Source organism: Puma concolor, chromosome B3 (assembly GCF_028749965.1).
Source record: "Puma concolor isolate L17-30 chromosome B3, mPumCon1.1.hap2, whole genome shotgun sequence".
NCBI classification, from domain to species: domain Eukaryota; kingdom Metazoa; phylum Chordata; class Mammalia; order Carnivora; family Felidae; genus Puma; species Puma concolor.
This window is the reverse complement of record NC_141672.1, coordinates 120,992,892-121,017,651: the sequence shown is the minus strand read 5'-3', so window position 1 is coordinate 121,017,651 and position 24,760 is coordinate 120,992,892. Positions and strand designations below refer to the sequence as shown.

At 41.8% G+C, this 24,760-nt stretch overlaps 1 protein-coding gene across 4 annotated transcripts in view; it reads right to left on the bottom strand.

Moving 5' to 3' along the window:
* Positions 1-24,760, bottom strand: part of CYFIP1 (cytoplasmic FMR1 interacting protein 1) — a 133,728-nt gene that overhangs the window by 28,761 nt on the left and 80,207 nt on the right. For all 4 annotated transcript variants that reach the window (XR_015252818.1, XM_086711317.1, XM_086711316.1 and 1 more), the window contains 6 exons: positions 24,487-24,583; positions 22,060-22,136; positions 21,853-21,961; positions 20,714-20,833; positions 18,013-18,212; positions 10,919-11,006 (listed from right to left, as the gene is read on the bottom strand). Coding sequence is in view for 3 of the 4 variants with exons in the window: in XM_086711317.1 (XP_086567443.1) it covers positions 10,919-11,006; positions 18,013-18,212; positions 20,714-20,833; positions 21,853-21,961; positions 22,060-22,136; positions 24,487-24,583 (691 nt within the window). In the remaining variant the exon portion in view is untranslated. The remainder of the gene's footprint in view (positions 1-10,918; positions 11,007-18,012; positions 18,213-20,713; positions 20,834-21,852; positions 21,962-22,059; positions 22,137-24,486; positions 24,584-24,760) is intronic.

Below are 24,760 nucleotides of genomic sequence, written 5' to 3'. Positions count from 1 at the left end.
ACCCCTAATAAACATTTAGTGCTGTGTATTTCCCTCTCAGCACTTTTCAGGTGCATCCCACAAATTTTGATATATTTGCATTTCATTTAGTTTGGTTGTCTTTTTAAAACAACTCTTTTAAAATTTTCTTGAGGTTTGTTTGATGGCCCAGAATATGGTCTATCTGGGGGGAAGCCCCAGGGGCACTTGAAAAGCATGTATGTTCTGCCCTTGTTGGGTAGAGTGTTCTACACATGTCAATAATTTACTGCTGCTTGATGGTGTTTACTTCTTTGTTGTTGCTGATTTTCTGTCTACTGATGACTGAGAGAGAGAAATGTTGAATTCCCGAACTATAATTGTGGAGTTGTTCATTTCTTCTTTCACCCATGTTAGTATAGTATTTGCCTCAAGTATTTTGAAGTTCTATTGTTTGGTACACAAACATTTAGGACTGCCTTATTTTCTTGGTGGTTTGACCCTATTATGTAATGTTCCTCTTGGTCCCAGATTAATATTCTCTGCTTTGAACTCTATTTTATCTTATATTAATAGAATCACTCCTTTCTTCTGGTTAATGTTTGCATGGTATATCTTAATCCATCTTTTTACTTTCAACCTACCTGTATCATTAATTTGAAGTGCATGTCTTGCTTAATCAACTTTTTAACTCCACTTTGCCTATCTCTCAGTATTTTAATTGTATTTAGATGTCTCACTTACATTTGGGACATTTACACATAATGTAATTATTGATATCTAAGTAGGGTCTGTTTCATTCTTCCTGACTTCCTCTGAGTCACTTAAACATTTTTTAGAATTCCACTGCAATTGACCTATAGTAGTTTCAAGAGTATCTCTTCACACGGATGTTTTAGTGGTTGTTCTAGGTCTTATACATTGTATAAGTTAATCATAATCCACTGTTACCAACATTTTACCACTTTGATTGAAGTGTACCAATCTCACTTCCATTTAGGTTCCCTGTATCCTCCTCCTGCCCCCTTAATCATTGTCTTAAATATTTCCTCTACATACACTGAAAACCACATCAGAAAAGTGAGGATTCTGAAGAACAAGCACAGCAGGCCTGCTTGTAATTCCTGGGAATTCATCCTTTGGATTGTTACCAACTAATAAGGGTTTTGTTTTGTTTTGTTTTGTTTTGTTTTGTTTTAAATATACATCCAAGTTAGTTAGCATATAGTGCAATAATGATTTCAGAGTAGAATCCAGTGATTCATCCCCTATATATAATACCCAGTGCTCATCCCAAGTGTCCTCGTTAATGCCCCTTGCCTGTTTAGCCCTTCCCCACACCCATAACTCCTACAGCAACCCTCAGTTTGTTCTCTATATTTAAGAGTCTCTTATGTTTTGTCCTCCTCCCTGTTTTTATATTATTTTTGCTTCCCTTCCCTTATGTTCATCTGTTTTGTATCTTAAATTCCACATATGAGTGAAGTCCTATGATATCTGCCTTTCTCTGACTAATTTCGCTTAGCACAATACCCTGTAGTTCCATCCATGTTGTTGCAAATGGCAGGATTTCATTCTTTTTGATTGCCACATAATACTCCAGTGTGTGTCTGTGTGTCTGTGTGTCTGTGTACATTTATCCATTCATCTATCGATGGATATTTGGGCTCTTTCCATACTTTGGCTATTGTTGACAGCGCTGCTATAAACATTGGGGTGCCTGTGCACAATAAGGTTGTTTTCTACCACTAGGGCACTTAACCATGCTATATAAACTTGTTTAGGTTATATGTACAAACAGTGATTTATGATGGGCTCTTTTCCTTCTGGGGGTTCTGGGGTTTCAGTAACTATGAACGGTCAACATAGGTGGCATATTCCTATGTACCTAGCCCTAGTGAAAGCCTTGGACCTGAGGATCTGAGTGGACCTCCTTGCTGGGCAGAAAAACTACACATCCCAAGCAACCCCCATGAAGGACAACTTTGGTAGCCTGTGCCCAGTTCAATCACACCTGATGCATCTTTTTCCCTTACTGATCCTGTTTTGCATCCGTTTGCTATAATGAACTATAGCTGTTAGTACAAGTGAGTCTGTGAGTTCTTCCGGAGAATCAAAATGTGTGGGTGTCCTAGGACCCCAAAACAAAAAGTATGAAAACTGAAAACAATTTTCAAATAAAACACTGACCAGGTTGGAAGCACTGCCAAGTGCCTGCCCTGTGCCCACCCTTACAACTCCAATCACACTTGAAAGGGGCATATTTTGATCATCAGACCAGATATATCCTCTTAATAATTCCTCCTCAAATTTGCATTTTTAAAAAAAATTTTTTTTCAACATTTATTTATTTTTCGGACAGAGAGAGACAGAGCATGAACGGGGGAGGGGCAGAGAGAGAAGGAGACACAGAATCGGAAACAGGCTCCAGGCTCTGAGCCATCAGCCCAGAGCCCAACGCGGGGCTCGAACTCACGGACCGCGAGATCGTGACCTGGCTGAAGTCGGACGCTCAACCGACTGCGCCACCCAGGCGCCCCTCAAATTTGCATTTAACTGCTGGGATTCCATGTTAGGTTTTTGCTTGATAAGTTCTACTGTTTCAAAAGAAAAACATGCAAATTGTTAGTGAAATCTAAAGGTTTCAGGAGCTAGGAAAGATGGTGGAGGAGGACCCTGAGCTTACCCCATCTCATGTTTTCAATGAGATATGATCCACTGCCAAGTCAGTAAGATGGAGAGCTAACCAAAGACTGTGGGAACAAACTCCACATCGAAATACAGAGAAGAAGCTACATCTGAAATGTTACAATGGTCAGAAAGGCAGAAGGACGCTGCCCACAGAAAAGAGGGAACTGAGTGTGCAAAATGGACAGAGAAAAAGACCTCTGCACCAGGGAGCTCACATAAGAGGACTAATATTTATAAATTTTGGCTTTAAAAACCAGAGAGCTCCATCAAAAATCAACAAAAGTAGGCCAACACCAAAACATAGCATAATTAAATTTGTGAAATATAATGCTAAAGAAAAAAATCTTAAAAGCAGCAAGACAAAGGAAGTCCCTAACTTACAAGGGAAGACAAATAAGGTTAGCAGCAGATCACTCCACAGAAACTTGGCAGGCCAGAAGGGAGTGGCAGGATATATTAAAGTGCTGAATGGGAAAAATCTGCAGCCAAGAATACTCTATTCAGCAAGGCTATCATCGGAATAGAAGGAGAGATAGAGTTTCCCAAACAAAAACTAAAAAGAGTTCGAAACCACTAAACAAGCCCTAAAAGAAATATTGGAGACTCTCTGAGTGGGAAGGAAAGACCAAAAGTGATAAGGACTAGAAAGGAACAGAGAAAATCCCCAGGAACAATGAAAAAATGAGTAAAAAAAAAAAAAAAAAAAGGCTGTAAATACATATCCATCATTTACTCTGAGTGTAAATGGACTAAACACTCCAATCAAAAGACAAAGCATGTTAGAATGGATAAAGAAACAAGACCTCTCTATACGCTGCCTCCAAGAGACTCAAAGAAATGGAAAGACATCCCATGCTCATGGATTGGAAGAACATTGTTAAAAATGTCTATACTACCCAAAGCAATCTACACTTTCAATGTGATCCCTATCAAAATAGCAACAGCCTTTTCACAGAGCTGAAACAAACATTCCTAACATTTGTATGGAACCACAAAAGACCTCAAAGAGCCAAATCAATCTTGAAAGAGAAAGGCAAAGCTGGAGGCATCACAATTCCAGATTTCAAGCTATATTACAAAGCTGTAATGATCAAGACAGATGGTATTGGCACAAAAATGAACACACAGATCAATGGAACAAAATAGAAAATCCAGAAATATACCCACAATTATATGATCAACTAATCTTCAACAAAGCAGGAAGGAATATCCAATGAGAAAAAGACAGTCTCTTCAACAAACAGTGTTGAGAAAACTGGACAGCTACATGCAAAAAGAATGAAATTGGACCACTTTCTTACACCATACACAAAAAGAAATTCGAAATGGTTTAAAGACCTACATGTGAGACCTGAAATCATAAAAATCCTAGAGGAAAATATAGGCCATAAGCTCTTTGACATTGGCTGTAACAACTTCTTTCTAGGTATATCTCTTGAAGCAAGGAAAACAAAAGCGAAAGTAAAATACTGGGACTACATCAAAATAAAAAGTTTCTTCACAGTGAAGGAAACAATCAACAAAAAACTACAAGGTGACCTACAGAATGGGAGAAGATATTTGCAAATGACCTATCTGATACAGGGCCAGTATCTAAAGTATGTAAATAACTTCTAAAACTCAAAGGCCTGAGAGCAAATAATCCAATTAAAAATGGGCAGAAATCACAAACAGATATTTCTCCAAAGAAGACAAACAGATGGCCAACAGACACATGAAAAGATGTACAATATCACTTACTATCAGGGAAATGCAAATCAAAACTACAATGAGATACCACCTCACACTTGTCAGAATGGATAAAATCAACAACACAAGAAACAACAGGTGTTGGTGAGGATGTGGAGAAAGGGGAACCCTCTCACACTGTTGATGGGAATGCAAACTGGTGCGGCCACTCTGAAAAACAGTATGGAGGTCCCTCAAAAAGTTAAAACTACCATGTGATCCAGCAATTGCACTACTGGGTATTTACCCAAAGAATACAAAAACACTAATACAAAGGGATACATGCACCCCTATGTTTACAGCAGCATTATTTACAATAAACAAACTATGGAAACAGCTGAGTGTCCACTGATTGATAAATGGATAAAGAAGATGTGGGGTGTGTGTGTGTACACACAACACACACACACACACACACACACACATATATAAGAAGTCACTCAGAGAAAGACAAATACCATACGATTTCACTCATATGTGGAATTTATGAAACAAAACAAATGAATAAAGGGGCAAAAAGGAAAGAGGAGTAAACCCAGAGTCAGACTCTTAATTACAGAGAACAAACTGATGGTTACAGGAGGGGTGGATGGGTGAAATAGGTGATGGGGATTAAGGAGTGCACTTGTCATGATGGGCACTGGGTGATGTATGGAATTGTTGAATCAGTATATTGTACACCTAAACTTATGTAACACTGTATGTTAACTAACTGGAATTAAAACTTAAAAACAAAAATAAATCTGAGGGCCTCATATTACAAATGAGAAAATTCACTTTCAAAGTTGCCCTGAATTGCGTAGGGACTGTGGCTTAATAATACCTGGTCCCAGGGGCTCCTGGGTGGCTCAATCAGTTAAGCATCCAACTTCAAATCAGGTCATAATCTTGTGGTTTGTGGGTTTGAGACTCACATCGGGCTCTGTGCTGACAGCTCAGAGCCTGAAGCCTGCTTCAGATTCTGTGTCTCCCTCTCTCTCTGCCCCTACCCCACTCATGCTCTGTCTCTCTCTCAAAAATAAACATTAAAAAAATACTCCCCCAGCCCCCAGCTAATGTCCAGCTTCCCTATGGACTACACTCACCCCAAATAGGGCACATCCCAGGGGCACTACAACTAAAGTGGTGTAACTACTCAGAGGAAGAAGAGAAGGCACTACCTCTGAAAAGGGCAAAGTTACAAATAATTTATTGTAAAATAAATACTTACAGCTCAATTCAAGAAACACTCTGCCAGCCACACCTGACACAAAGACTTGGGTCTCACCTTGAAACCAGAGGACACAGAGCTAGACTCACTAGCGGTGTGTCTTGGGTTCTCTAACACCCTTGAAGGTACGAGTCTTCAACTGTAAGTCAGGGACTATATTACTTATCTTACAGAAAGACAGCATCAGTGACATACTCAAGAGCATGTTCACTTAGAGTGGTGATATTCCAAGAACCAAACAGCACCATAAATGAGCCACTCATCTAAGTCAATATTATTCTCACAAGACACTTACCCTAGTTCATCATTCATTAAAATAAAAAAAAAAAAAAAACACATTAGATTTTTGAACTGGATTCATGGTATTCCATAATCTCACAGGTACAAACACTATAAACTGCATTGCAACAAAATGAAGTAAAATGATGTTTCTGAATACAATATTCAACTCTGATATCATGATATATTGTCATTCTGCTTTTATTGGTCCTCAAAAAAGTATCATATAAGATGAACAGTCAACACCGATGTCACTCACCCAAATTTTTGGCAGACTTTGTGTTAGAATCCAAACAATTTAACAAAAATTACTAGTTTAGGGCATAAGAATAAAAATGACACAAACGTAATTTGAGAAACTGAGGCTGAAATCTGCAGTTCGGTCGCAGCTGATCACTTTTAAGAGAATAATTAAGTCCAATTCATCTAATCTTTCTTTTCCTCCAAATGGGTACAGCAGATGACCCTAGACTGCTCACGCCCCTGAGGACACATGAGGTGTGAACACAGACCCCACGCCCCTCAGGATCTTTGCTGTACAAGAAGCAGTAACACTGCTGCCTGAATTCCTGGAGGAATATCAGTATAAAACCAAAACCTGCAGTATAAAACCAAATCCTGAGCCATTAACACCAGGATGGATGCACACTATGTTTGGGCAGCAGGATGGACACAACAGTGCTGGTGAGGAACCGCTCTCTCAGAACCAACACCACAAGCCTTCTTCCCAGGAATCCATCCCTCCAACGACAATGCGGGAGGCTGGTCTGACACCCCATGGCCAGATGCTGTGCAAATGTGTGGTAAATCACAAGCATCTACCTTTCCTCAAAGGGCCAAACTTCCCTTACGCCTTGTCATCCTCACCAAATGCTGGGGCAGGGGAGGAAATGGAGGAGAGAATGGAAAAATCACTTCATTTCTTGGTTCCTCCTTCCCAAAGGCTCTTCTCTTTTTATCTTAGCATTATAAAGACATATTTTGTGGTCATGCCTAAGACAGGGATTAAACTTCAGAATCAAGCCTAGTTCATAGCAAATCTTTTAGTTAACACAGACCCAAGAAATTTCTCTTACTTGCCAAAATTTCTAGTCCTATCTTCTAAAACTATATAAAACTTCTTTTAGCTCCAAGAAGGTAAAATACTACACTTTATTTATTTATTTGTTTTTAAATGATTGAATTTTACTAAACATAACTATGATATATTCTGAGTAAAATGGCATCAGTGTAGTGGCATCAGTATAGAATGTGAATTCTATACCTGTACACTGTATTCTGGTTGTTTTAAGTTCTCTCTGATAATTGCTTTCTTTTGTTCCCCTAAATAAGACTTTTCACTCGTTTTTGATACACACTTCAGGTGGTCAGCTTCGGGATAGGTTTCAACACTGATTACATTTTAATTTCAGAAAGGGGGCATAGAGTACTTATTCTAATCCTTCTAAAAATCCTCACGCCTTTCTGGAGGGGCAGAGGAGGTGGGCAGCCTGCACCAATACACCAGCCAGGATCACAGTGTTTGCCCACTTCCAAAGGCATAGTCCTAGCACAATCAAGTTCAAGTTACCATCTGTAGTGACAGCAATGAAGGCAAACAAGAAGACAGAAATGAAAGGTTCACACTCTAAAGAATAGATTAGGAAAGAATGGGTTAGAAGCATCTCTTCTACTTCTCAGATCAGCTGGCATCTAAAAGGATGTCCTAGTGTAGGTGATGTGGGGTAGCAGCCCCTCAGCTCCTGACCTGTGTCCTAGCCTCGACTGCCCTGAGATTCAACACATGTACACAGGTCTACACCTGTTGCCAGCTACACTCGACCAGCAGCTCAGAGCATGAGAACAGCCTTCTCTCAGGGTCCACAGAGTGTGGGTGTCTCCTGGGCATGGGACAGGAGCAGAGTCTGTTAATTGCTTGGGCCTCGTGTCCCATCATAAGCATCACCTGTCTGACCAGTGGGGTTTCCCAGAGGCAGCACTGAGTCAGGTGCTTTATCTTCCACCTCCCTTCTCTGAGGCAGTGCTGTTGGGGACTCCTCTGCAGGTGAGAAATCTTTGGCCAAGTGGGAGGAAGGGAGAGAACAGGGACATGTGGCCCCCTGCTTGTATCTCAACAGCTTCAGTCTCCTTTCCACCCTCCCTGCCTCACTGGCCATGCTCCCAAAACTGCTGGGGTGCCCTTCCCTTGCCCAGGCTCTTGGTACCTGTTTGCACACCAGGGCCCAGTCCAACACCTTCAGGCCTCTGTGGAACAAGGCCTGCACTCACCTGCTGAGCCAAGAACTCTGCTCCCTGGCTCAGGCCAGGTGCAGCCTGGGTCACAGCGCATGCCCAGGAAACACTTGTTGAGTGCCTGAGACTATGACTGCAACTTGGTATAGGTAGAAAAAAAACATTACTTAATATTTTTAAAAATGACACTCAGTCCCAGAACACAGCAGAAAGAACAATGACATCTGGCCTTCTTCACTCCTGGTCATCATCACTAGGCTTAACACAGCAGCCAAAATCCTGACCCTAACAAATGGGGCAATATGATCCTCCAACCCAGCCCACCAACTCCCACAACCTCTGCCTCAGCTGAGTGAGCCATGAAACCTGCCTGATGTGTCCAAAACAGATACCCAGCAGGGCAGCATCCTCCCCCGCTCACAGTAAGGTCTATGACGTGCAGAGCAGACAGACCTAGGAAGAGGAGTGGACACAGGCCCCAGGGATAAAGGCCTCTTCCCTTTAACCCTCCTAAATCTAGCCCTGTCTGACTTCAAAAATGGACACCTCCACCCACCAACTGCCAGAAACCTAGGAACATCTTTGGGTCTTCCATTTCTCTCCCCTTCAATCTTTGGGTTATTAGCCAAAGTCCAGTCACATCCACTTCCAAAATACCCCTTGAGTCTAGCTACTTCTATCTCTGTCAATGCCACCTGGTCCAAGGCACCACCTCCTGCCTGGACTAGGATAACATCTTCCCACCTGTCAACATTCTCCATCTGCTTCTGGTCCCGGTCCCTCCCTCAGACCCCTGCCTGTCATACACCACCCCTCCCCACCCCCATCTTGTGACAGAGACTCGGGACCACGGGGTCCTGTGCAGGGCTGGTTCCTTCTCAGCATCCAGATCTTGTTAGAGCAAGGCCTCTCTAAAAACCAGCCAAGGTTCTATCACAACAGTTCCTTTCACAGCATCCTAGGAACGCTGCTTCTCAAGTGGACATGCCCTTCCCACACACAATGCAGAGTACATGGCACCACCCAAATGTGGAAAACAGAGACAGCATCCATTTCAGCTTGAAGTTCCACATATCCTTGCAAAACACAGGCAGTTTCTAGTTCTCTCAACACTGGTTTCCCCTTCCTCCCAAATATATCCTCTACTTAACCCTCTGGCTTATCCCACTAAGACATCTACCATTTCCTTCTTGGCTGACAGGTTGAAAACTTTCAATGGTCACATTAATTTGTAAAGTGTTATGATGCTCTGATTAAGACAGAAGTGGCCAAAGGGAGATGATATCACAAGCCTGGAGAAGTTGAAGGGAGAGAAGGAGGGTGAGCCAAGGACTTGTCTCTTCAAAGACTCGTCAGAAGGGAAGGCTGAAATTCTGACACCCTCCTGAGAGCCAGCACTAGGGATGTGAAGAGTGGTCCTTTTATGTCATTATTAATAGGCTCACTTCTGCACCTGTGAGAAGAATGTGCAGAAAATATGGAGATGGTACTGCCCAAACTTCAGCCCCTCAGAGCTTTAGAGCCGAATGAAGCAGCAGCTGCTCAGAGCTTTAGGTTCTAAGGCCATAGGCGCTGGTGTCCATGACCAGGCAGGGGCCATGATCCACTTCCCCACACAGCCCACAGGCTGTGTGGAGACCGAGGCTGACACCAACATCAGAGGAAACAGCTTAAAATAACTAGTGAGAACAATGCACACACATCATAAACTGAATTCAGAAAAGGAAAACGTTTCTCAGACTCAGCCCTCCCAGAGACAGCCACTTTTTAGCATCCACTAATCTTTTCTCTGGGTTTATCTTTTTGTAATAAGGAATATTCTGTTTGGAGTGTGATCTTTTTTTTTTTTTTCAACTTAATACAATACAGCCCCCACAACCTATCATAAAATCTATGTAATTATCTGTGATGACTGTATTCCAGTGGACAGTAAGTTATTGGAGTGTTACGTGATGGTCAGTTAAGTTGCTTCTGTATTTTTTATGACAATGTTGTTATGACCACCCCCATAGGAGACCTTACTTTATACTTGTCTGATTTATTCCCTTAGCTGTCCAGCTTCCTACAAGTGAGAACATTTAAATATTGATAAACATTTCAGCTGGCTCCCTAGAATCATACAGTCCCATGTGCACTCATTTATTTTTCTTTAATTACTGGTGAGGCCAGTTACCTATTCTTATTTTTTTTACTACATTTTTTGGAAATATCTGCTCATTAAATCTATCTCATTTTTACTATAGAGGGTTTGTCTTTTTTTTATGAAACCCTAAGAGTGCTTTAATTATTAACAAAACTAACCTTTAATAATACTCTTAACTTGTTACAAATTCAGCCACCCTCAGCCTGGACACTTGTCTTACCTTACTAGATAGCAGTGGTTCTGTGGTTTTTGCCAGTTTGCCTGCTTGCCTGTAGTTTCTGGATGCCAACCCTTTTCTCCACGCCCCCTCCCACCTCAGCCCCTCCCTTCGTGGCATCACACCTGGACAAGATATCCTGCCCTCTCTGTCACAGATATGGCCCTGAGCCTATTCCGCACTTTCCTGGTTTGATATTTTTAAACCATTAAATCTGCTGACAACCTCACTTACTGTAGTGCCAGGAGTGAGGCCAGGCCTAGTTGGACACCTACGACAGCCAGAGGGCTGTCCTAACACTACTATTACTTTTTAGGAAGATGCTAATGGAAGAAAACAATAACATTTCACACATGGCATGATACATCTAAATCACTGCAACTAACATGAATTAAACTAAACTAGAAAATATGCTTCATTGCGAACTTAAAATTTTTAACACAAACACAAAAGGACCTACCTTTGATCCATGTAAATACTGGGGTTGTGCATTAGGCTGTTTATCTCTTTGAAATTCCTGAGAAAATGGTAATACTGTCCGAACAAATCTAAACAAAAAGGATAAAAAGAAAAGAAAAAAAAGAAAAAGAAAACAAAAAAATTTAATGGCACTTCTTTAAAATTCAGAACTTTTCCATTACCCATCAGTTAAATCTTCCTCACAGTTAACTGATACAATCATCACATAGGAAAATTCTAAGAAATCAAAAACCATAGTACAGATGATATAAACACTCTGAAATATGATATACATGTATCCAGTATTCACAGAGTGAGAACACCCAGGTCCTACCATTGCATAAGCAGTCTCCAAACTCTGGAAGACAGTCTGGTCTGTTGACACCAGGACCATTTCATGCCTAATGCAGTCCATTGACAAGTGGTAATGACCTAGTACTCAGGCCTTGCTGGGTCTCTGGACATGGTGATGACCTCGGGGATAGGAGTGGAAAGGAAGATACAGGCACTGATATCCAGTTACTCAAATCACTAGTTACAAGCTAATGGGAAGAAAGAGCAAACTAAGTACTTATAACCACATTCATTTAGCCAACATACTGGCTTGATAATGGATTAGGAGACCTTGAAAATCAAATGTTTGGATTTTAAAGTGGACATGAAAAGCTTGGCTAATACTTTCATATCAGAAGAGTTCATTTAAACATATAAAACTTTTGGGGCTCCTGGGTGGCTCAGTTGGTTGAATGTCTGGCTCTTGATATCAGCTCAGGTCACGATCTCACAGTTCATGGGTCTGAGCCCCATGTCGGGCTCTGTGTTGTGCTGATAGCACAGAGGAGCCTGCTTGGGATTCTCTCTCTCCCTCTCTCTCTCTGCCCCTCCCCTGCTTGCTTGCTCTCTCTCTCTCTCTCTCTCTCTCTCTCTCTCTCAAGAAAGAAAGAAAGAGGGGCGCCTGGGTGGCGCAGTCGGTTAAGCGTCCGACTTCAGCCAGGTCACGATCTCGCGGTCCGTGAGTTCGAGCCCCGCGTCAGGCTCTGGGCTGATGGCTCGGAGCCTGGAGCCTGTTTCCGAGTCTGTGTCTCCCTCTCTCTCTGCCCCTCCCCCGTTCATGCTCTGTCTCTCTCTGTCCCAAAGATAAATAAAAAACGTTGAAAAAAAAAATTTAAAAAAAAAAAAAAAAAGAAAGAAACAAAGAAACAAAGAAAGAAAACCAAAAACCTTATAAAACTTTTATAAAGAAGCATCATTACTACATGGATTTGCTAACTATTAAACATGAAGCACTTGATTAACACATATTACACTTTAATAAATAAAAAAGGATGTACTTGGCATAATACCACCAGTGCATGAAATGAACATGCATATCTGAGGGGAGTACATTTACACAGAAATGTCATGCTTTTGAGTGTCTGGATTTTGTTGTTACCCTCTAAAGACTGTTGAGTTATATTGGGCAGAATGTTAAAACTGCTTGCAAGTCAGCTGGAACCTTTCATAATTAGGGTGGCATGGTATTGTAAACAGCTTAGGGCTAGTACTAAGGCAGGCCCTTCTGTCAATTCTACTGAATGCATAGGTATTTGATGAGGTCTCCCCATTCTTGCTGGCAGGGCCTCAGATGGCTCCTAGCTCTGTGTCAGCTCCGGGAATTCTTCAGCTTAGAGCCCCCAAAAAGTTGTTCTTTGCCCATCTTTGTGGAGATCCACAAAGATGGATCTCCACAATCCACAATGCACACACAGTTTAATATTCAAGCAAAGACTAAAGGGCTCCTAAGTTGGTCTCAGGAGCTATTCCTCTATGCAGCTCTCTCTTCTCTCATACTGCAAATCTGCCCTGCAAATTCCAGCTGTCTCAGCATCCTCTGTTTCCAATCTGTCCCTTCTACCAAATAAGACTTCAAAGCTGTACTTGGGATACATCCTTCCACACTGAAGCCCAGAAAGTGCTTCCAAGCAGAAACCCAGGGAGGTCATAGGGCTTACCTCCTTTGTTTCCTTTCCCCTAGAGAAATAGGCAATGTCTGAAACAGTGGTTTCATAAATTTTTCACTTGTTTAAGGCAAAAGATATATCCAAACCCTGTTACCTCATTATCCCAAATAACTTTTAAGCACTGTATTTTGACTATATATTTATATACATATGTAATATATACATATAGTCAAATAATATTATTGAGTATATATACACTCAATGTAAAGATAAAAAATGGAATTCTAGTTAGTAGGCTTGTGTTCATGGTGGAAAGGATTAGTAATTTTGAATTTTCTGCATTTTCTAGAATTATGCAAGTGAGTAAATATACTAATAACGAAACAGGATTCTCACTGTAGAAAGGAGTTATAAAAATGGAAAGGGAGGGAGAAAACGAGAATGAGAACTGCAGTGCTGAACTGGAATTGAAGATATTAGTGTGAATTCGGGGTTAGAACATGTAGACCGCTACAGAGAAGCAACCCCCACCCCCCACCACATAAACATTTTATGGGGTTGTGTCCTCTAAAAAGATAATTTGAAGTCCTAATTACCAGTACCTCATAATGTGATCTTATTTAGAAATGGGGCTACTGCAGATGTAATTAGTCAAGATGAAGTTATACTGAAGCAGAGCAGGCCCTTGATCCAATATGACTCATGTCCTTGTAGGAAGAAGGGAAAACAGCATGTGTCTAAGGAGGCAGAGACTGGAATGATACAGCTGCATGCTAAGAAGGCCAAGAATTGCTGACCACCCACCTGAAGCTGGGGAAAAGCAAGAAAAGTCTCTACCCAGAGTCTCAGAAGAAGCACAGCCCCGCTGACACCTTGGTTTTGGATATCTAGCCTCCAGAACTGTGAGAAAATAAATTTTTGTTGTTTTAAGCCCCAAGGTTTGTGGTAATACAGGGACTTAATACAGTACATAGTCAGGTACTCCCTAGCTCTGAACATCGAAAGAGTCTAGAAACAATGACATTCCAGTAGCAATGAACATATCTAACACCCAGACTTACTTTGTAAACATTAAGCCTAGATGTAAAATATTCTCCACTAAAAGGAATCCTTGTAGAAATAACAAATTGCAAAGATAGAGCAGGAGAAGTACAAGATGAACCTGGGACTTTTTGTGGTGCAGAAAGTAGGGCAGTGCTTCAAAATGATGTGGACAGCTAACAGGACACCAAAACCAGGTGGAAGGGGCTCCCACTGGCCAAAATGGGGTCAATTTAAGCCACAAAAACCAAATCATGATAATAACAGATTACAATGCTGAGTTAGAATCTGCAAGTCTTTACTTATAATAAACAAATAAATATATGCCAACATATATAGCTGAAGGCCAACTAATATATATACATGGAATGATGACATTTGAAAATCACCATTGTCAACCACCATAATGATAACTGAGTTGGGTCAGAATCATCAACAGATGATAAAACTAGTAGGCCAAATTTTAATGAGGAACAGTTTATTTATGAAGTCTCAACTATCTCTCTATAAATTACTTATAAATTCTAAGCAGAAAAATGATAACATGTCAGCAGAGAAACCAGGCAGCCACCATCCTAACCAAAAGACAGAAGTTAACATCACCAGTAACGGACAAAGTAATGCCCTTTGCTTCATTGTACACTGCACTGAGGACACACCCATTCCTCTGTGGCCTTCCTCCCTCTGAGGCCTGACTTTGATCCCAATCATTGCCTATTTCCAGAGCTATAGCATTTTCACACAATTATCAGCTGTATAGGTTAAATTTAAGTCATAGGCTACCCTAAACCACTTCCTAGAGCCATCAGGCAAAATCACTAATCAAAAATAAGCAACCAGTGAAGTTCTGGTTTCCCTTGAACAGTTCTTAGGAAACCTTCAGGGATGGAATTAAAATACTGGGTGACACAATTCTGTCTGTCTTCTCAGGATTCCAGTTCAGTTCTCAGGAGCCTTGGTGGGCAGAGCAGCCTCCTTACAACACAGGTGGGGCCCACTCATAGCCTCCATGGGCTCTGTGCTCACTCTGCAAACAGGGGTATTCACATCTCATGGGCCAATGGAAGAAATATGCCACAAGAGATGAAGGCACCCAAAGCTGCCCCTTCTGCTCACTGTCATTTACATCAGACATTGTGTGGTCTCAGGTAGCTGAGGGCTGAGGTGTGACCTGACACCACTCCTCAGTTACATATTGGATGCCTCAATGTTCCTCACACAGTTCTACCAGGGTCCTATAACCGACACTGGCCTGGAGGTTTTCTACCCTTCATAGTACCAACTTCCTAACCTGAGCCCTGTCAATTCTGTCTTTGACAATAAGACCCCTACTGCCAGCAGGCCAGGCAGCCTTGAAGGGGGGATGTTCTCCACCATCAGTCCCAAACAGGGCATCCAACAAGGGCCTATCTTGGTGGGCAGGGACTCAGAATTTGATCCATTTCCCTAACTCCACTCTTCCTCACCAAACTTGTGTTCATATGTCTAAAGTATCTTTCAGAAAACATAGCAGTTCAACACAAGAGTTTACGGCAAATGCTGGCTTTTCATCATCATGTAATCCTGATCCTCCTCTGCAGATCTTCTACACAGCTCACATCAATTCTGAGGACTTGACCCATTGAACCATCACCAAGACCAGGGCAGTCCAACAGGCATAAAGGAGGCTCAGGGAACACCTTTCATTATTCCTTTTGCAAGATCTCTGAGAAATCCCTTAAAGGAAGACCAAATGCTAGATAATTAAAGGAAGACCAAATGCTAGATAAGCCTGGGTAGCTCAGTTGGTTAAGCAACTGACTCTTGGTTTTGGCTCAGGTCATGATCTCAGAGTTTGTGAGTTTGAGCTCCAAGTCAGGCTGGGCTCTGTGCTTTCAGCATGGAGCCTGCTTAGGATTCCCTGTCTCTCTCTCTCTCCCTCTACCCCTCCCCTACACACACACACACACACACACACACACACACACACACTCTCTCTCTCTCTCTCTCTCTCCCCCTCTCTCTCTCTCAATATAAATAAACATTTAAAAAATACAATCTAAAATAATACCAAAAAAAAATCACAACTTCCTGTGTTGCCCAATTCCAACCTCACCATAACACCTTTTTTCAGCCTACTGATGGTGGAGTTCTGTTGTATGTAACCTTCAGAGACACCTGACAAGGCAAAAACAATTTAAGGAAAGGTAACAGAAATTAATTCCAAAGGTTCCAAATGGATCAACCAAAACAACTCTTTGGTCCTGCAAACATCAGCCATGACTTAAACAGATTTTCAGAAGCAGAAAAGCATATTTATAGTCTAATACAGAATGACCCTCCTTGTGATATATCATGTGGAATAAAAATGTGCATATAATAGCATGCCTAATAGCACTCATTTCTGCAAAATAAAAAAATATATATGTATATCTGACTGTATGACAAAAACTGTAGAAGAAATACACATTTTAAAAAATGTTTACTCATTTATTTTGAGAAAGAGAGAGTAGGGAAGGGGCAGAGAGAGAGGGAGAGAGAGAATCATAACCAGGATCCATGCCCAGCGCAGAGCCCGAACACAGGGCTTAATCTCATGACCATAAGATCATGAACTGAGCCCGAGTCGGAAAATTAACCAACTGAGCCACCCAAAGAGCCCCAAAACATTTTTTTAAGTGTTTATTTATTTAGAGAGAGAAAGAGAGAGCACAAGCAGGGGATGGGCAGAGAGAGAAAGAGACACAGAATGCGAAACAGGCTCCAGGCTCTGAGCTAATAGCTCAGAGCCTGATGTGGGGCTTGAACTCACGAACCGTAAGATCATGACCTGAACCTCAGTAACCAACTGAGCCACCCAGATGCCCCCCCCATCGATATATTTTTTAATGCGAGCAATCTCTAGGGATTTATTTTCCTCCTCATATATGTATATATGATTTCTAGCTTTTCTACAATTATGATGCATTATTTATGTAATAAAAATATTTTTTCAGTTAATCCAGACTCTAACAATTTGAAAGATATCTGTTTCAGGAGACTAGACACCTTCAAAGAAGTTAAACAATGATAAGTAGTGTGTAAAGTCTGGTTCTGGTATATGCCCAGCCAGGCCCAGAAGCCCCCTAATCTGAGGAGACTGACTGGGACTCCTCCCCCTGTGGCTCTGGAAGCTATGGTCACGTTCCCACTACTGCTGCCTGGCAAGTGTCAGCCACCTGGGGCTGGTGTGATGGCATAGCCCCATGCACCTTGGGTCAAGCCTGTGTCCCTATAAGGAAATCCAACCTTGAGGTCCTAAATAGAAAATGGCAATAGCAGACATGATCAGACCACAGGAGGGCCTCCCTTCTGTCCTCAGTATGTCCTTTGAGACATAAAACTGGGCTTGAAAGTCAGTAACAATTCAGCTAATACATGGTGGGATGTTCAGATCTAGCAGAAAAGCCAAAGACAGTGCTTTTTAAAAAGTGGTCATAATACACATACATACACACACACACACACACACACACGTCTTTGGCACATGCTGACACAGAGCAGAAGGTCAGCTTAGAGTAGAGCACAGAGAACAAACCTGGACAGGTGGCTGCCCAGTGCACAGAGGCCAAGGCAGGGCTGTCCCAGGATTTGGGCCACATCAGGAGGCTAAACCACTTATCAACCGTGCCACCCACATAACTGGCCACTTTTATGTCGTTCAACATAGTAGTAAATGGTAGGTTGGTGAGAGTGTGGCTCACGAACTGATCTTCATACATCCCAACATACCAGAATGGAAGAAAAATAGAAAGTCACCCACTATATTCCAACATCAGGTAGACTGACAACGGTGGAGGTGGTGCAGACCCTGCAGCTACTGTCCACGTGCACCATGAGATCCTGCCCTGACCTACAAGCAAGTGCCCCAGTGGAGTCTCTACATGCAAAGCCATAAAACATGCCCAGGGGCTGGCCTAAGGCTATACTTGCAAAAAGAGGAGACTGGGAGGGTCTGAGTACCCTGGACGTGACAAATGATAGGGAACAGGGAAAAAGACAGCAACTTAATGGACAATGTGGAGGCCCAGAGATATCCTGTTTAGGAACCCTTTGGCAAGGGCATCCAAAACTATCCATGAGGTTACATGCTCACCGGTTGGTAGAGCCATTATAGCAGTAGTTGGGCAGGAAGTCGTAATTGAGTTCCCAGAAGACATGGAGGGTGATTCTCCCGTATGGCGCTGATACATTGTGGTTGGCCTCCCGGAACATGGCGTCAAAGCTGTCCAGTGTCAGGTACCTGTTTAGCAGCTTGTGGGTCATGCGGTTGATTTCCAAGAGGCCATCCAACTCCTATAGTACCACAAAGACAGGGGTGTGAGGACAGAATTGAGCCCAGCTCATTGGCCCCCATTCCTTACATGGGCAGTGCCATGGTGCTAGGGTGGGCTGGGTAGGAGAGAATAGGATACACAGAGGTAAGGCTAGTGAGCTAGGCCAAGAATATACACAGTGGGGGTCTAGTAGGCCACAGGAGCTTGCTTCTTACACCTAAATTCATTATGTCCTCTCCACTCTTTTGGAAACACCCCTCCTAACCGTGGTCACACCTCCAGGGCAATCATCCTTTTTCCACTAAGGAAACCTCCGCACTGCCCCCTCACTGGCTTCCAACCACCCCTAGGGCAGAGACCACTAGGATGCATCCACCCCTGCCCTGCTGGCACGCTATGTGTCCTCAGGCATCAGCCTGAGTCAGCCTCTCTTACTGTGCACAGCGACAAAGCACAGTCAGCAAGTGCATTCACAGATAGATTTCCAAACTTCTAATTTGCTCATAAATATGCCTAGGTCTGTGTTATCCACGGTAGTAGCCAATGGCCACATAATGGCAATGAGAACATGGCTGGTCCAAACTGAGGTGCACTGTACATGTGAGTTACACACCAGCTTTAAAAGACCAAGTATGAAGACAAAGAATATAAGATATCTATGTCAGTCATCCTGATTCTGTGGAAGAATATGAGGAGGACTGCTCACCCTATGTGGAGATGCTTGAACCCAAGTTGCTGAAGCCCAGTGCTCACTGATGCCTCTCTTGTTCTAGCCAAAACTGTGTCTTTAGTAATGAACAACCTTCCTTGTGTTCTTACATGTTCACTGACAATGTCTGAAGCCTTCATTCTTGGAAGATCTATTTGGTTTGGCATAAAATCCTTAATTCTCATTTCCTTTCCTTGGCTTCTGGCATGAATAGCTGTAGACAAAGCTCTGAAGACAAATTTTCTTTCTCTTATCACTCTGCTCAGATATCCAGAGAATTTTTTCTTTTCCTTTAAAATCTAATACTTCTACAGGGGCACCTGGGTGGCTCAGTTGGTTGAGCGTCCGACTTCCAACTTAGGTCATGATTTTGCATCTCATGAGTTGGAGCTCCACATCTGGCTCTGTGCTGACAGCCTGGAAACTGCATTGGATTCTGTACCTCCCTCTCTCTCTGCCTCTTCCCCACTCATGCTCTGTCTCTCTCAAAAATATAAACATTTGGGGCACCTGGGTGGCGCAGTCGGTTAAGCGTCCGACTTCAACCAGGTCACGATCTCGCGGTCCGGGAGTTCGAGCCCCACGTCAGGCTCTGGGCTGATGGCTGATGGCTCAGAGCCTGGAGCCTGTTTCTGATTCTGTGTCTCCCTCTCTCTCTCTGCCCCTCCCCCGTTCATGCTCTGTCTCTGTCCCAAAAATAAATAAACGTTGAAAAAAAAAAAAATTTTTTAAAAAATATAAACATTAAAAAAAAAAAATCTGGGGCGCCTGGGTGGCGCAGTCGCTTAAGCGTCCGACTTCAGCCAGGTCACGATCTCGCGGTCCGTGAGTTCGAGCCCCGCGTCGGGCTCTGGGCTGGTGGCTCGGAGCCTGGAGCCTGTTTCCGATTCTGTGTCTCCCTCTCTCTCTGCCCCTCCCCCGTTCATGCTCTGTCTCTCTCTGTCCCAAAAATAAATAAAAATGTTGAAAAAAAAAATTTAAAAAAAAAAATAATAAAAAAAAAAATCTAATACTTCCACTGAAATATTCCTTGGTATTGGCCACTTTGGGTCAGTTTTCCCAGGCACATGCCACAGGCTTTTAATATATATTTATAGCATGTACTAAATTTTATCCACATTTCCTGGAAACACAATTTTCAGGTCACACTGCTTTGGTTTTTCTCTTCGGAGACCCTTGTGATATGTATTATATGTTGGATCTTCATTGTTAATCTTCTATATGATTTTCTTTCAAATCCTTTTTCTCTGTGTTCATTTCTTTTTGATTTTTAAAATTTTCCATTTTAAAAAAAATTATTTATTTAGAAAGAAAGAGGAGCTGGGGAGGGAGGGGGGAGGGAGAGGGAGAGGGAGAGGGGGAGAGGGAGAGGGGGAGAGAGAGAGAGAGAGAGAGAGAGAGAGAATGAATATCTCATGCAAGCTTTGTGCTGTCAGCACAGAGCCCAACATGGGGCTCGAACTCACGAACTGTGAGATCATGACCTGAGCCAAAACCAAGAGTCAAATGCTTAACTGAGCCACCCAGAGGTCCCAAATTTTCCTTCTTTTATTCTCTTGCCATAGTTAGGTGTAATTTATTCAAGGTTAGGATTATTTGTTCTTTGAAGTCATCTTAGAATTGCAGCCAATAAGAACAGACACTAAAAAATGATACTCAGGATAGGCCAAGCTCGAGTAGTGCAAAGCTTTTGATTTCTATGCAAAAACTGAACCTACTATTGGTTCAGTTTATCATAAGGACAAAATTAAAATTAGCTCCAATCCTTGTGACCAGTTTCTGCTGAGCTTGACAAAGGGGAGAGCACTTACAACTATTGATGTCAGGTCTTCACTTTCAAATCGTCCAATGGCCAGTTCCAGAGACTTATACATGGCTGCTGAGACACGCTGAGTAATCAGGCGATTAAGGTCTATGGATCTGCCCAGGAGCTGGAAGATGGAGAAAGGAAAAAAGAATGAACAATAAAAAACAAATGTATATATGCATATGTATATATGTATATGTATATCTATATACTTATACACCTATACAGATATTAAATATATCTGTTCCAGAATCCAATTCCAAAAGATAAAACAAATAATACACAAAATGTAAACATTTTAGATCAAATTATATATATAGGTGTCATGATCAAATACTCTACTTTCCTAGAGCTAAAATTCCTTCAGGTCAAAACCATAAAGGACTTTTGTAGCATCCTTTGCTGAATTTATACTTAACATCATGGAGAGAAACTCTAAGTTTCACCACACACCTTGAAAATCTGGGTCTGTCAGTTAGGACCCCTCACAATGGTGTTCAGGACCAACCCCCACTACAGAGCAGCCTGCACATGCCTAACTTTCACAGTATTACAAGAATGAATAAGAGAAAATTATTCCCTCTCTACATCAGAATCCTAAAAACATATGTGTTTCTCAATATCATTTCAATAACATAAACATATAGATACAATCCTGGTAGAAAATGTCTCAAAATGTGAATGGTAATTATCTGTAGAATTATATGCATTTTTCCCTACAGTTTTCTGTATTTTACTCATTTTTCTGACATATTGTTTTTAAAGAAACAAAAGTAAACACTGTATTTTTTATTCTTTGTGCTGGCCAAGAGAGAGCTCCTCTGTAACACTCAGCTGACAAGTGTTTCTCACCTTCATTCCTTCTAAGTTCTGAATTTTGGGCTCTTAGAGAGGACCCAAGCCCTCTGGGGCCATGCCTTTCCCCAGAGGTAGAACAGGACAGGGTGCAGAGTGCTACAAATCTTCCTCTGTATTTCAGGGTATCCAAAAGAAACTGTCTTTAAAATCTCAACACTTTACAAGGATGTCTCCACAGTAACACAACATACTGACATCTATTAATACCCAGTCAGCTCAAAGAAAACCACGCTATTTCCAGTGCTGGCTCCACGCCTCACCATGCCCAGGAGAGGTCTGGCTCACCTGCACATGCCTCTGCTTAAGCAGTGTCTCATAACGGTTAGATGGCGGGAGATGGATCGTTGCCCCTTGATTCTTGCATTCTGATCGTAAACGTTTATCAAGAAGCAAACTAGTAGAGAGGAAGAGAAGACATTTCTCATATGCTGTGAATTTTAATGGAAATGTCAAGTAACCCAAGATTTCATGTCTAAATCATAAACCACATACCTTCCTGCCATAACCTTATAATATGCAAATATCTGGTCTGCCAGTTTATAAACAAATTGGTCAAAGCATAGATTCACCTGAAGAAAAAGAAAGCATATATTAGATTTTTATTCCCTAAAGATCAAATAACCCAACTTCAAAAAAAAAAAATCTTTTGATCCAGCAAATTCCACTTTTGGGTATTTATCCAAAAAAACTAAAAACACGAACTTGAAAAGATATCTGCACTCCCATGATCACTGAAGCATTATTTACAATAACCAAGACATGGAAGCAACCTAAGTGTCCATTGATGGATGAACATATAAAGAAATTTTGGTGTATATATATATATATATATATATATATATATATACACACATACACACACACATACACACACACACACACACACACACACACACATATATATAATGGAATACTATTCAGCCATAAAAAAAGAAATCCTACCATTTGCAACTATATGGATGGACCCTAAGGGCATTATGTTAACTGAAGTAAGTCAAACAAAGAAAGACAAATACAGTACAATCTCATGTGTGAAATCTTAAAAAAAAAAAAAAAAAAAAAAAAAAAAAAGGGGGGAGGGGTGCCTTGGCAGCTCAGTCGGTTGAGCTGACTCTTGATTTTAGCTCAGGTCATAATCTCATGGTTCATGGGATCAAGCCCCACACTGGGCTCTGTACTGACAGTACAAAGCCTGCTTGGGATTCTCTCTCTCCTTCTCTCTCTCTGCCCCTCCCCCACTAGCACTCACACCCTCTTGCAAAAATAAATAAACTTAAAAAAAAAAAGAATGCACAGAAAACAGACTGGTGGTTTCCAGAAGCAGGGGTAAGGGTAGGCAAAATGGGTGAAAGTGGTCAAAAGGTACAAACTTTCAGTTATAAAATGAGTAAGTTCTGGGAATATAAAATTAAAAGAAAATCTTTTATTAAGGTAAACAAAGGCAATTATTAGCAAAGAGAGACAAAAAACAACCTCAATTTTTTTTTTAAGATTATTTGTTTTGAGGGGCGCCTGGGTGGCGCAGTCGGTTAAGCGTCGACTTCAGCCAGGTCACGATCTCGCGGTCTGTGAGTTGGAGCCCCGCGTCAGACTCTGGGCTGATGGCTCAGAGCCTGGAGCCTGTTTCCAATTCTGTGTGTCTCTCTCTCTCTGCCCCTCCCCCATTCATGCTCTGTCTCTCTTTGTCCCAAAAATAAATAAACGTTGAAAAAAAAATTAAAAAAAAGAAAAAAAAAAGATTATTTGTTTTGAGAGAGCAAGCATGAGCAAGTGGGGAAGGGGCAGACAGAGAGGGGAGGGAGAGAATCCCAAGCAGGCTCTGTGCTGACGCAGGGCTCAATTCCACAAACCATGAATGAGATCATGACCTGAGCCGAAACCAAGGGTCTGACGCTCAATTGACTGAGCCACCCTGGCACCCCAAGAAATAAACTCATTGTCTAACACCAGCAGATATTATGGTGTGGCCAGGAGTGATCACTACACAGCCACTGGAATTATGTCAGAACCTTTCTTACTGATGGAGAAAAACGTTTCATGTCTCTTAAAGGCAAAGGAGTATGAAAAAGTCTCTCTTTATCAAGTGTTCCCAGTGGTTTAATTGTATTTGGGTTCTGCTCTGCCACCAGGCTGTGTGTCCCAGGAACTACTGTGTGTGGTGGCATCCTCTGGAGCATGGCTGGCTGCTCTAAGCACTGAGGTTGGTGAAGACACATAGGATGGATAAACCCCTATGACTCCACTCCTAAAACTGTATTCTCCCTTGCAAATAGGGTTAGCCTCCCCACCCCACCTGGTGCTCACAGGACACCATGTGCTCAAAGGGGAACCACTACAGGACCTGCAGGTGTCTGCCCTTAAGAAGCGTTTTCTAGTTTTTGCAAGGAGGCAGAGAAGGAAATCCAGATGCACAATGTAATTTGTTGAGCTTTAAACTGTCTTATATCTTAAACTAGAAAATTTTTAAATTTTCTCCTTAGATTTATCTCCTTAGCTACATGTAGAAAAATTTAATAATTCCACTTATAGGAATTTGTCCTCAAAAAATAATTGAACACAGTTAAAAAATTAGGTGCAAGGAAGTTCATCAAAGCATTACTTACAATATGCAAAACTAAGAAACTAAAATGAAAGAAATAAAATAGGGGTTGGTTCAGTGCATCTACTATGTAGATGCACCTGCTTTAAACTGTGTTTTTAACAGAAGACAGGTGAGGAAACAGGTGCTTATGACATGCTGTCAATCATCACATGTGTAGATGCAGAGAGAAAAGTACAGATAGGAAGGTTTACTACAAAATGTTTATTTCAAAGTTCATTCTATTGTTTAAACCTCCTGTACTATTAAAGAAAATCTGCTTCCTGTAACACTCCGAGAAAAAGGAAATTAAAGTTTGTTAAAAGTGCCTGGGCCCTCACCTCTGCTTCAATTTCGTCGTAGAGAAACTGCTTGTTGAACCTGGTGAGGGCATAGTGTGCGCTGTCATTGTACAGGTCCAGGGAGTAGAGGACGTACCTGCAGAGGGGGCGAGTGGTCAGCCCAGCCTTCCACAAAGGGCTTTTCGGCTCTCACATCCCGTACTCCAAGTGAAATTTAACATTCATTGCTGACCTCTCACATGAGGAAAAACAGTTCTTACTTCAAACACCAAACTAGGTTTTTGTCCAGGATCCTAATGGACTAATAAGCCAG